The sequence below is a fragment of the Genypterus blacodes genome, unplaced genomic scaffold (assembly GCF_046128005.1).
Source record: "Genypterus blacodes isolate CSIRO-AG114 ecotype Tasmania unplaced genomic scaffold, CSIRO-AGI_Gbla_v1 ptg000157l_1, whole genome shotgun sequence".
In the NCBI taxonomy this organism is placed as follows: Eukaryota; Metazoa; Chordata; class Actinopteri; order Ophidiiformes; family Ophidiidae; genus Genypterus; species Genypterus blacodes.
The window spans coordinates 366,681-380,328 of NW_027466958.1; the positions used below are offsets into that span (position 1 = coordinate 366,681).

Here is a 13,648-nt window from a genome sequence, read left to right on the forward strand (position 1 = left end):
TGAACTCTGTTGTATAAAACAGAACAAAAGTAGAATGTGCTTTTACGGGGACATTCCACAAACTACAAAGACGAGCACGGGGCACTTTAGACGCTACAAATGGGCCTGTGATGATGAGAGTGTATATATAGCACTTGTGCGATGCTGGTGTGTGCTTATGTCTGTGCGTGTGTGTGTGTGTGTGTGTGTTGTGACTGTACCCCACACATTAAGACCCATTTCTAGATCATACAGATGCTATCTAACCCAGCCCACCCAAACTCTCTTCTCTTCTTTCCCCCTCTTCTTCTCTCCTCCTTTGTCTCGTTGCCTGGCAGACAAGAGGCCCTGGAGGTCCCTGACCAAACAGGTGGGAGACACACACACACTCCTAAACACTCCTTTCATGTCCTCCCTACATTGATGTGGCAGGCATTGCATGCAGGACAAAGTTTAAGTCCTGTTCTTCATCATAATGTTTGTTTACATGCAGCAGATTATCACACTCTGTCCAGATTGATGAATTGTTCTTCCCGAAAAACCTGCAAACAAACAAACCCTGCCTGGGACGACGCTGTTGGCATGAGGCAGAGGCAAATGATGAGCTCAGGTTTCTCATTTGCATTCCCCACCCCAGGCTGTATAAGCTGGACTAAACTCCCATGATGGAGGAGAGAGACAACACGTCAACAAAGCTCTCATGGAACTCACAACTCTGACTGTGTCTTTGTGTCTCTCCATGTAAACAAAGCATTAGATAGATGAATGATTAACGTCTGGAGTAGATCACACACTAGTACACCTAACGGTCTGTAGACCTGGACCCTTTAACATCCATGACACACATCAGGCCTTGTACAGCTCATTTGCATAACATGCTTTGCTTGTATTCTCTCTCCGTGTCTCTGTGTCTATGACAAATGCTCTGCTTGAAGTTTGAAGGTGACATTTGTGACATGGGATTTGTGTGTGTGTGTGTGTGTGTGTGTGTGTGTGTGTCAGGAGCTGGAGAAGATTCTGACAGAAACTCCTGCTGTGTGGAGAGGATCATCCAAACTGTTCCGCAACCTGAGAGAACGAGGTACACACACACACTCTCTCTCTCTCACACACACACACACACACACACACACAGGTCAGAGGATGGAGGTTGAACGTGATTAGGAGCTTTGCTTTGGCTCATTTTCTTTGAGCTAAAATGACAACTGAGTGAAAACACACGACAGAAATGTGAGCCTGATCATTTATGAATACATATTTCCTGTCAATGCAATTTTCTCATTTGTGTGCATGGATTACAGTTTATACCTGCCTGTGTGTGCGTGTGTGTATGTCACAGTAGGTGTCTCTAATCCGGAGTTGGACCCATATGTCCTCCCTTACGGTCAAACAACCCGCTGAAAAAACTAAAAATAAACCTCCTCTCCTCTCCTCTCCTCTCCTCTGCACATGGAAACAGAACAAATTATACAGTAGAGAGATAGAGAGAGAGAGAGAGAGAGAGAGAGAGAGAGAGATGCCTCCCCTAATTAAAGCGTTTGCTTCAGGAGTTTGTAACAGAGGAATCACGCAGTCCGGAAATGAGTCCCTGTGGTGATAATTATGTGAGTGTGTGTGTTCTATCAGAGATGATGGGGGGAAAAAAAGTCAAAGTGAAATGGAAGTAAGTAAAGTTTTGCAGACAGCAGTAAATGTTCTGTGAAATAGAGAAAGAGGATGAAGAGCTTGTAAACCTATACTGTGGCTTATTGTAAGAGGAAGACATTGTTCTGTATACAGAATGGTACATGTCTCTTCAAATTGCTCAGGGCATGTTGCCAAGACCACACACATGTACACACACACACACACACACACACACACACACACACAAACTACACTCCACTGTCAGTGTTTAACAAAAGCCATGAAAACCACAGTTGTTCTTTCACACATTGATACATAACCTTTTAGGCGAGCCTGCCCGTCATATGAGGTGTGTGTGTGTGTGTGTGTGTGTGTGTGTGTGTGTGTGTGTGCTCGGGTGTGTGCTCGTGTGCGTGGTAATGTCAGGACATGCTCTCCTCTAGATGCTGAGATGAGCGAGGACAGTTAAAATCCTTGGAATGTCTTCAGATTTCTGAGAATGACAGAGTGATGTGTCAGACTCAGGAATGCTCACTGATGCCTCAACTTTGTTTACTGTGTGTGTGTGTCTGTGTGTCTGTGTGTCTGTGTGTCTGTGTGTCTGTGTGTGTGTCTGTGTCTGTGTGTCTGTGTGTGTGATCTGAATAAGAGGATGGATTTGTCTGTATCAGTACACAGATCTTTGTTTATATGTGTTTACCTCACAGTAATTAGCACCTGGGGTCAGATGTTAGCCACCTGAAGGTGTCAGAGGTGCAGAGGCTGTTTGTGTTTCAGCTTCAGAGTGACTCTCCTGTTCACGCAGCTCAGGCTACACGTGGGAAAAGAGAGAATTCAGTTCCGAACCAGCTCCTCTACACAAAGCACTCTAGCATCAAGAAAACACAAGGCTCACACTGGTTCTAGCTGGTGTCGTGTTCACCTGCACACACTCACACACACACTCACACACACACACACACACATGTGAAGGCAGTCTCCCGTAACACTCAAGCGAGTCACCCTGAACTATCTGGACGATCAGAAAGAAAGCGAAAAAGAGAGAGATGGGACGGAGCTACAAAGAATCCTAAATGGGCCCGAGGCAAGAAAGGATCACCTCCTAAAACATTTTTCACTTGCTTATCCAAACACACACACACACACACCAGCCAATGTCTTTACTTTGGACACTTGGGGTGTAGAAAAAGAAACGGTGTGTGGCCAGCTCAGCTTTGAGAAGACACATTTTAAGATGCTATCTTCATGAAAGGACGGATTATGTGAGGTTCTTGAGGGGTGTGTGTGTGTGTGTGTGTGTGTGTGTAGTAGTATGACCTTTTCTTTAAGTCTGTCTGTCTTGGTCTCGTTCCCAGGCATCATCTCGTACACAGAGTACCTCTTCCTGCTCTGCATCCTGACAAGTGAGTCGCCTCTTCGTCCTTTCACGTCGTCCCCTGACAGAGGCACAGACAGGAAAAAGAGAATGAAGAACACTAATCCATCAGTTCCACCCTTGTCCTTCATATAAAATCGATCGACGTCTGTATTGATTTTGATAGATTTGGACTTTTTTGGCCTCTATTTCGTTTTTATTTCCTTTAGTTTCTTTCTGTGTGCCCATATAATATAAATCATTTTCAGGCTGTATTTGATTTAATTCAAACTGAGACGCTGTATAGAAATCCTAATAATAAGTATCATATGATTGTATATATAATAGTTCATGTAGTGGATGTTGATGTATACATTGAGCCAGTTTCTCCTATAGACTGCAGCTCCTCTTCCAGGGTTACTGCTGGCTTTGAGATTGCCTTTGACACACACACACACACACACACATTCACCCTATGTGCTGTCCTCTCTGTTCCCCAGAGCCCCATGCTGGCTTCAAGATTGCTTTCAATATGTTTGATGCAGACGGCAACCAGATGGTGGACAAGAGGGAGTTCTTGGTGGTGAGTTCCTGATCCTGTGCCCGCGCAGAGAAAATACATCCTTCAACTGAATTAGTATTAATGTCCCACAACAACATCTGAGGGTTATTTAGGCTTTACAATGACTGCAACTGTGTCTTTGTCAACCTGCCAGGGATCCTAAATTGTAACGTTTATTCTGTGTGTTTGTAGGAAACAATCATTTCTAAATAAGAGTGCATTTCAGTTTGAGGGACAGCGTAGGAAAAAAAAGCCCCTGATTTGATCGTGTTGTCAAAATACAAATGAGTAACGCTCGAATCCCATGATAGACCAGCAGGAGTACGACGTACGATTGTGAGTGATGGATTTCTGTCCCCGTCACAGCTTCAGGAGATCTTCAGGAAGAAAAATGAGAAGAAAGGGAGGAAGGGTGATGCTGAAAAGTCGGCCCAACTGGTAAGAGAGGAGGGAGAAAGTGTGTGTGTGTGTGTGTGTGTGTGTGTGTGTGTGTGTGTGTGTGTGTGTGTGTGTGTGTGTGTGTGTGTGTGTGTGTGAGGGTTGATGAATTGAACCATGAATTGAAAATTGATTTGATTGTAACCTCCCGCTCCTACTCAACCCAAGTACAACCAACGGTACATTGATCACAGATTATTACATACACACGTGGGCAAACTGAGAAGAACCACAGGTACGTTGCTCTCATGGATGCAGTCTGCCTCTCCTGTTTGATGATGTCAGCCTGATTCATTGAGAATGGACCTGATAACAGGCGAGTGCACACCAGTAGACTCTGTTTCTGTTCTCTCATGATGGCATTTGAATACATCAGCCAGTGTAGTCTTGCACAGCATCACTGGTGTTGTAGGAGATGAGTGCTGTGTCAAACTGGACTTCTGGATGTATTGAAAATGACCCATTGTCTTCCAAGTTAAAGCATGTACTGTATATTAGACTCTGCTAAAGTTTGTAGTCATGTTTGAGAGCATGCTCCCTTACAGAAAGTGTTTTTGACAAGACGTCACTGTGACAGGAACCCTGCTGTGTACTTGTTGATTTGGATATATTCTGCAAAGGAATGCATCGTTTTTTAAACACGTCCGCGATTGGAGTTCAGGCGCCGTACACATGTATAAACGCAAGCTTGATGGATTATTATGAAGTGCTGTTCTTTGCTGAGCCACAGTCCTGAATTACAAAGGTCAGGAGGTCATTTGTGCTCCTCAGGGCTCCTCCTGCCTCCTCCACTGCAGCTCCATCAGGTCGCGACTTACTAAAAGAACTCAACAACAATAGCACAAATCCAGCTGGATATCAGATTAAACACACTTTATTTGATTATTGTTATTTATTATGAGGAACTCTGATACATCTTCATCATTCTTAGTGATTAGTGAGGCTGAGCGGCCCTCACCATGAGATGATCCTGTTATCCCTCAGCTCAGGTGAACGGTGACGCCTCTAAGGAATAGCAATGTCCGTGCGCGCTGGGTTGACATTGGTCTACACTCAGCGTTTGCTTTTGGTCATTTTATAGTTTTTTAAGCGGCGTGTCGTTCCCTGAAAATCCGTCCATAGCAACCAGAAGAAGATCTGCGTAGTTAACACGAGCGCCACCTGCAGGAGCTCAAACTGCTTTGCAACATACATTCCTCTCCCGAGTGCGGAGCTCAAATCGCTCGGCTGGGTCGTGAAATAAAAACGTGCCGTCCTGAAATGCGCTCCTGCGTGTGTTAAAAAAGATGACACGTGATTTTGCAGAATGTATCCACATCCTCTTTCCTTGCATGTACTAACTTGTCTTTTACCTTCTCTCCTCCTCCCTCCCCTCCTTTTGTCCTCTCTGGCTGCATGCTGTGTGTGTGTGTCCCCCCCCCCCCTCTCTCTCTCTTCCTGGTGTCTTCTCTCTGTGTGTTAGACTATGCAGCTGTATGGATATCAGATTGCCCCCATGAACAGTGTAGGTATCCTAAAACCGCCTTTATGCCCTCCTGTAGATGGATAGAGAGGAGAATGGAAGGATGCAGGGTGGGAGGGAGGGATGGAGGAATCATGGGCTCCACTGCAAACCCACAAAAAAAATCTGAAATCCCAAGAGACCCACTCAGTGTTTTTGCAAGTTTTCAATGCAACCATCATCAATCTGTTTAGTAGAACAATATAAGGGGACATTTACTATAACTATACTGTAACTACAACTCACAATTAATCCGGTTGTCCATTAATATTTCGTCGTTTAACTAATTGCACTTTGACCCACTGCTGTTATGTTATCTGCCCAGTGTGCTTTGTATGATGGATGGATGGATGGATGGATGGATGGACGGACGGACTGAGACAGAGTGAGGGTGAGAGTGATTGAGGAAGATAATAGTGAACAGAGGACGTCCATCTGCCAGGCCACGTGAGTGATTGATCGAGGGATGATGGCGGAGGGAGAGCTGAATGGAGAGAGGTTTGGCAGAAGAGTAGTAATAGATTTAAGGGGTCAGGAGAGATGAACTCTTTGAAAACCAGAGTGATGTGATTTAGAATGACTTGAGACACTCAGAAGCTGCAAACACAATCAGCTGATGTCCATTTTAGAGCGTTTGCGTGTAGGTGTGTGTGTGTGTGTGTGTGTGTACAGATTCTAGCGTCATCTATTGGGTGGAAACAACATGAGAGTGCAGTTTTTCAGCGACCATACATCAGGAAAAAACAGTTTTGAGCCTGCGTTCATGTGGAAAAAGTCTCAGATTCAAGATTCAGCCGTAGCCCTGAGTTGTAGATGCCCAGCTAGCCTGATTATTAATACAACAAGTTGAGGTTCAGTGCTGCCATTGTGTTGAAAAAGATGGCTGAGGAGAGGAAGGCTGTTTTAAAGATTTTGTAACTAAAGTCTAGTGTCACCATTTCAGTGAACTTTGGGGATTACATTCATTCTCTGTTTGGAGATGGAACTGCTCCTCTCTCTCTCTCTCTCTCTCTCTCTCTCTCTCTCTCTCTCTCTCTCACACACACACACACACACACACACTACTTGTCCTGTCAGTGTTGTGATGGATGGCTGCATTGTCACTGTGAAGTTAAGAGCAGTGCAGGGTCATGCTAAAATGGCTCCCGCTACAAACTCCCTGGAGAGACAGACGAGGTGGGTGGTCAGGCGCCTTTAGCACCGGGGCTCGGCCTCCGCAGAGGCAGAACAGACCCGCTAACACAGAAGTACATCTATAAACAGAGGCGCTTAGCTGCTCTCATATCTTAGATGGTATTTTTATAGCGAGTAGTTTTTCCTGGTTAATAATTCATAGTATGCACAAGCAGTTTAACAACCCTCAGAAAATCAATGACTTATTGTGTTGTGTTAATTACAACAGCAGGCATATTTCATTAGTGTGTCTGAGTGCTTTATCTCGTGCTATATCCTGCTACACCTCCTCCTCCATTCCTCCCTCCACCCCTGTTCTATTTGTCAGTAATATCTTTCTATGCTTTGGCGCTCTCTGGAAGGGTCACGATCACACCACCTGCAGTTCAAACACTTCAATTAGAAATGACTGCCGTCTGTTTTATTTACCATAGATGAGTTTAATGCATTTTTTGTTTGGTTTCTCCCCTTTGAAGCATCAGAAAGCTGTAATCTGAGTGTATTCTGTGTTCGGAGTCCTTGAGTTGGAGGTGAACTGACCGTGGCCCTGCTTGACGCTCCTACAGGTGCTAAAAAAAGACAGTCAGGAGTTTGTGGCTCGGAGTTACTGGGACGTTCTGAGGCGAAGTGCCAGTCAAGTCCTCTTTTCTGACCTGGCAGAGGTACACAGATCCTACTGTCCTCTGTCCCTCCATCCCACCATTCATCCCTCTGTCTTTGTCTTCCTCCCCCGATGGTCAGGAAGTACACAGGATGCATCAAGCCCAGCCAGAATAAGAGGCAGATATGTCTCCCTTTAAAATAATTTAAGAATTTGCCAAAAAAAAGCTGATTTGTATATTATTTTTTATCATTTAATCCAAAAAAAAGTGTCAACGTGTACTTATTTGGAATTTATGATCAGTTTTCATCTTATTTTGGTTTGGCTTGAAACTTCTTAATTAGTCTAAGTTTTTATTCTGTCTTTCTTTCTTTCTTTCTTTCTTTCTTTCTTTCTTTCTTTCTCTCTTTTCTTTCTTTCTTTCTTTCTTTCTTTCTTGTATTTCCTCCCTCTTTTTAATCACTCTTCTTCCTTTCCTCCACCCTCTTCCTCTGTGTGAAATCATACGTTTGGACGAGATCTGAACACCCTATATTCAGACTATCAATTTATGAAATGTATCTTTTAGAAATGACAGCAGTAAAGTATATAGAAGAATTGGTGATTGAAACTTCCCTCCCCAAATGGACCCTGATAAATCTGTGTGGGACTCTCCTCCAAATGTTTCCACCCTTGTGTCATCCATTTATTAATTCCTGATGAACAACTATAACGTGTTGTTGTTGATATTTGTTGCAGTCAATAATTATGTCCAAACTCTTTTATCTTTGTGTTTGCTGTGGTGGCACTGGTGTGCCAGTAAATAGCCTCGTAGATGGAGGCTATCAAGCCCATATTTGAATAACATGTTCTGTTTCTGTTATGTTTTGTTTTCTGTGCCCTCCGTCATTTCGCCCCCTCAGTACGCTTTTCTTTTGTGTATCTATGCCTTGTTGTGGTGAGTGTTGTAGCTTTGGTCTCCATTAACATCACAACTTGTGTGGTGATGCTGATGTTGTGATTTTCTCATGATGTTGCCAAAGACCTGCATACACATTTGACCATATGTCTCAATTATTATTGTAAGGCTGCATCTCATCCACTGCTCAATCAATACCCTCCGGCGCAAAGGCAAAATACAATACAACAGTAAAACCACCTGAAAATCCTCCTATTAATAAACTTCTTAAAGCCACTGGAGGACAATAGGGTGAAGTGCTACAGCATTGGTCCAGAGTGAACCAGTACTACATCCAAACTTCTCTTTGAATTATCATAGTTTGAACAATTAGGTCTGCCATTTTTAGCAATTTAACAATCAAATCATTATATTACTGGCGTATGCCCTGAGTCAGCAGTGAGTGACTAAGCCAACACGTCTGGTCGATGTATCCATGACTTGTGCCTCTCTGATGTCCTCAACAGAACAGGCAGGCAGCGTAATTTGAACTGAAAGGCCGGCTGAATGGTTGTGGTAGTGATTAATAACTGGTAAGGTAATGCTAGCAGACTAGCTGACTAATGACAGGCTGTGGTAGCAGCGGAAACCAAGGTGGAGGTAATGACAGTGGAGTGTAATGGGTCTGACCTTGTGTTTACACCGAGGAGCCTTTTATCTGCTGAGCCATCAGATGGACAGAACTGACAAATCAGACAGAAAAGGGGGAGGAGGAAGGACGTGGACATTGAAAGTGTGAGGGATGAATTAAGACAAACGGATAAAAGTACAAAAGAAAACAAGATGAGAGAGGAGGAAAGGAAACGACAAAGGAGAAAGCCGGATGACTGGAAGTGTGACAGATGAAGGCAGAAGAAGAGGAAAAAAGAGGTGTAGATAAGAATCAAGGGTGGGGGACAAAAAGGTGAGAGAGGCCAACAGAGATGGAGACAACATGGCAGGACAGCAGTGAGAACAAATGCTGAAGAACAAGAGCGGGAGTGGGAGCGGGGGCCCGGCGGAGAAAAGAGATCTGAGAAACGCATTTAGGGGAAAAGGGAGAAGTCGGGGGTGAGGATGTGTTTACTCAACAGATTAGTCACCATTATACTTGTGTGTTTTTGTCTGGGGAAGGAGGGACTGACTGACAGGCAGAGAGGGAGGGAGGGAAAGAGACAGAGAGACAGAGAGAGAGAGAATGAGCGGCACCATGGCGTGTTTGCAGGGCGGAGGAGGTCCTAACTGGTAGAGTCAGGAGGAACGGAAACGGGAGGCATGAAAAGCTGGATGACAGGGAAATGATTGAAAGGAAGAGAAGGGAAGAGAAGGTGAGGAGATGAAGATGACGAGGAGAGGGAGGGAGACAAACAGGTCATGGGAAGAGAAAGGGAAGACTTGATGTTTTTACCCCCAGGTGGGTGTGACTGACTGACTGACAGCGTGACTGACTGGACTTAAGACCAACAATGGCTTCTTCCTCAGAGGTATGACTCAGAGAGGAGGAGGAAAAGCGTTTAGTGTTTACATCGCTAATTACTGTTTTTACCTTCGGCTTTGAGATCAAAGTCCACTAAGGCTGTCATGCACGCACATGCAAACACACGCGCACACCAGGTGTTGGCCCGTGCCTTCTTGTGGGGCGTGGTGACCATGACGTAGCCACGGTGATGATGAGCTCATGCCGTTACTGCCAGTACTTCCAGGAAGGATTAGCTTTTTATGGTGACTGCTGAACCACATTTTGTAGCGCCTATCAGTTGCTTTAGATTTTACAAAAATCCACAAATTGAGGAAAAGTAACAAATCAAAGCGGCAATTAATTCCATGGACCCATATAATGAATATGTTGCGACTTGTTGGATCAAAGGGTGAATCATTTCTTCTTCATCATTGACAGAAATTTGAGTTTATGATATTTTCCGCCCTCTTGCAGAAAACACTTAAACTCTTAATTCACTTGAGTCAACCCGAAACACCATGATCACATTCTGCTCACTGCTCATTCCACACTTGGTTTGCTACATTCTTCTGTACTCCAGACTTTTGCGTTTTAGTCACCCTGTTACTGGAAGAGTCAAACTGAAAACAGAGGAAATCAGGAACAAGGCAGCAGGGAAATATGGAAGGAGGCAGAGCCCAAACACCTGGACCATGTCTCCATGTCTGAACGGCTTATGTGTCATAAAGGACAGCAGCTCTGCGTCAGTTATTACATGAAAGAGGAAACTAGTATGTTGTCCTGTTTGTCCCTAATCAGAGGCTTCATGACAAGAGCCTGAAGTAACACACAGTCAGAGACAGACAGACAAATGAGATGAAATGAACAAGTCTGTAATTGCTTCCATTTGTCTGTGTTTACATGAAGCAAATCTTCTTCTGTCACGAATCAGAAACAGACAGACAATTGCATATTACTCATGTTAGAATGCTGGTGGCCCCAAGACACACAGATTGTATCTTTTGGACGTTTCTACCAATCTGCTTTCAGTACAGCATGATCCATTACAGGGTCGTCTTTATTCTAAACCATAAGATGCAGATATTTGTACTTTGCCAGGGCAGTACACAAACCGGATCCATACCTTGTTTTGTATACTGTTGATACTAGCATACTAGTCTAAAGGACTGCTGCAGCTAGTTAGACGTTTAAACTAAGGGAATTTCCACCCTACGCTCTAGCAACCACTCTTGATTTCACATTGAACACCCTGGTCATGTACAACTTCACATTTCTGACGACCAAATGAATCCATCATACTCTTAATGTCACGTCAAGTACAACATCTGTGAATCTGTGTATTTTGTCATCTTGAACCATCTCCTTTTCTTCTTCAAACCTCTGTCACCTTTCTTTGACCTTTTTCCTTCTTGTCCCACGTCGGATTGTAGGATTTTACCCTTGAGGTAGAACCGCAAACGGCATGGTGGTTACAGTGATGACTATGATGAGAAACGGCATAAAAGCTCTTCCTCCATAGAAGGACATGAGATTTCACCCAATCTAATGTCTGCACACACCTCAGCATGGCCATTGATTGGACCGTGGGTTGGCTGGTGGGGGAGATGGCAGGGAGAGGGGGCGCAAAGACGGGGTTTCTCTTTCCTGTGCTGGCGTCGGCTGGATCTGCTCAAAAGTCACCTTTTTCTGAGATTGACACTTCCATGCACATATGTTGATCACAGCTATTAACTCCAAGGCAAACACACTCGCACAGAAAAGCTGAAGTAGGCGGCTTACAAGACTTACCTGAAGTGTTACAAGGGATTAGAGAAGTGTGGAGCAACAGATTACAAAGCACGAGCCAACTGAACAAACAGCACAAAGTTTGTATAGGTTGGGTTTCTAATCACTGAGAAAGAGAAGGAAACAAACGTTGCAATCGTGGCGCACAAGATTCTTTTCCCGCTAACGGAAAAAGGTGGAATCAGCGCTCATCCTGTGCATTTCTGTTGTGGTGGCTTGTGTGTCCTGTAGCTCTTTGTCATCTGAGATTTTGTCTGTGTGTGTTAACGCGGCTTACGCAGAGGAACGCACGGGATAATGGCAGCTTCACTGTGCACATGTTCGCCAGCTGAGTGTCAAGTGTTTGTCCATGTGCTCCCATGCTTCTTCCTCTACTCTTTCTTATGCATTCTTCCTGTTCCTCTCTCTCTCTCTCCTATGTTCAGTGTACAGTGTAAGCATGTCTGTGTGTGCTGCTACCTGGACTCTTATCCTGTCCTCACCAGTCACTCTACTGGTTTGTATTTTGTACTGCTACTGCAACACACCTCACCAGTCTGGGCTGCATGCAGAGGGATGAATGAACCCTACAGTTGATTACTGGAAAATATGCTACAAAATCCTTATTTGGTCTCTATTTAGTACTCAATCATAGGTACAAATTGCCTTAAAGTCAACCTCAGATGTACCGTATTAAATCAGAAAGCGCTGTTCAGTCCATTGTCTATTTTCTGACCATCGTTTCCTGGAACATTCTCACTTTGCTGAACCTGTAAAGGCTCACAGACTTCATTGAAAGGTTTCTGCCTAGACTGGTGTGTTTGATGTCATGATGGCTGCTTCCTGTTTGTCTGTTTGTCTGAGCTGGTTGACTGGTTGATGTGTCTCTTGTTGCTGATACGGTGCACGCTCCTGCACAGGTGCGGCAGAAGTCTGCTTCCCACAAGCCTGACAGTGCGGTTGCCATGTGGGATTGATGATGAGCCCCTGCCCACTTTTCTCCCAATCACAGTGCTTGACTTGGTGATTCTGTCTTATGACCCCCTGTCTAATGATCCACAGCGAGCAGATGAGAACATGACCATCGACACCACCCTCCTGGTCCATTTCTTTGGGAAGAAAGGGAAGGCAGAGCTGACGTTTGATGACTTTTACAGGTATGGTTGCCATGTTGTTGTTTCAAGTACAGAAGCAAACATTCCTGTTGTGGGCATGTTAGTGGTTGACTAAATTGTTTCTCATTGCCGTCCAACAGGTTTATGGATAATCTCCAGACAGAGGTCCTGGAGATCGAATTCCTGACTTACTCCAAAGGGATGACGACCATCAGCGAGGAGGACTTTGCCAAGATCCTGCTGCGCTTCACCAACGTGGAGAACATCAACGCCTACCTGGAGAACGTCCGCCAGTGTATCCCAGACGAGAAGGTAAACAAAGTTATCAAAGGCACAGCATTTTAGAGTGATTTATAGTAATATATAGTGCTGGAGAATAAACACAAACCCCCTCATCTCATCTCATCTCATCTCACTCACTGTGATCTGTGGTGGTGCAGGATCTTCTGATTGAACTTTAACGCTGCATTACCTTTGTATTCTTCTGCTTTTGTGATATTGATTAGTAAGACTATATATTATTAATAATATTGTGTTAATTAGAATTGAATAATAGTTTTCCGATTCATCTCATTTGCTACATATTTTGCATTTTCTGACTCGTTTGGAAATCATGAGTTTCCGAATAAATAGGTGCTCTAGTAGTGACAGCAGTAACATCATTAAATATAAGCTTACAATTCTTACTCTCTCTACAATCTTCTTGTATCCATCTCTTCCCTTCCTCCTGTCCTAATTGCTTCCACCCTCCAGCCATCGATCTTTTCCCATGACTCTCTGCCTCCGGGCTGTTGTGGCTCTTCACACCTCAACGCTCCACTGAGTCTGTTTCATCTGACTACACACATACACATACGCACTTAAATGCACCGGCGACTTCATAGCTGTGAATGTGTTAAACGTGACACTTCCACCTAATACCTCTTTGTAAAGTATGGCCAGAGCCCGAGCCGTTCAGCAGGCACTCCTGAAGTCACTAACGCATTATACTGCAGTGTGCACAATTTATCACCACCTTCACACACAAACACCGGGCACTGCTGCAGTAGGTCCATCCACATCGCCCCTTAAGAACAGAATTATGCCATTGTTACTCTTTATAGTTTAGTTTAGAGTTTATACTTGTTGCAGCGCAGTATACATTACATTACATTACGATC

At 44.2% G+C, this 13,648-nt stretch overlaps 1 protein-coding gene across 2 annotated transcripts in view; it reads left to right on the plus strand.

The window, feature by feature from the left end:
- The window catches only part of LOC143013611 (calcium uptake protein 3, mitochondrial-like), a 50,040-nt gene that overhangs the window by 4,674 nt on the left and 31,718 nt on the right, over window positions 1–13,648 (plus strand). Inside the window, exons 3-11 of one of the 2 annotated variants that reach the window (XM_076167298.1) lie at window positions 318–349; window positions 982–1,060; window positions 2,961–3,008; window positions 3,460–3,542; window positions 3,888–3,959; window positions 5,422–5,463; window positions 7,200–7,295; window positions 12,436–12,530; window positions 12,629–12,800. In XM_076167298.1, the coding sequence (XP_076023413.1) occupies window positions 318–349; window positions 982–1,060; window positions 2,961–3,008; window positions 3,460–3,542; window positions 3,888–3,959; window positions 5,422–5,463; window positions 7,200–7,295; window positions 12,436–12,530; window positions 12,629–12,800 (719 nt within the window). The remainder of the gene's footprint in view (window positions 1–317; window positions 350–981; window positions 1,061–2,960; window positions 3,009–3,459; window positions 3,543–3,887; window positions 3,960–5,421; window positions 5,464–7,199; window positions 7,296–12,435; window positions 12,531–12,628; window positions 12,801–13,648) is intronic. The other variant, XM_076167296.1, reaches the window with a different exon arrangement.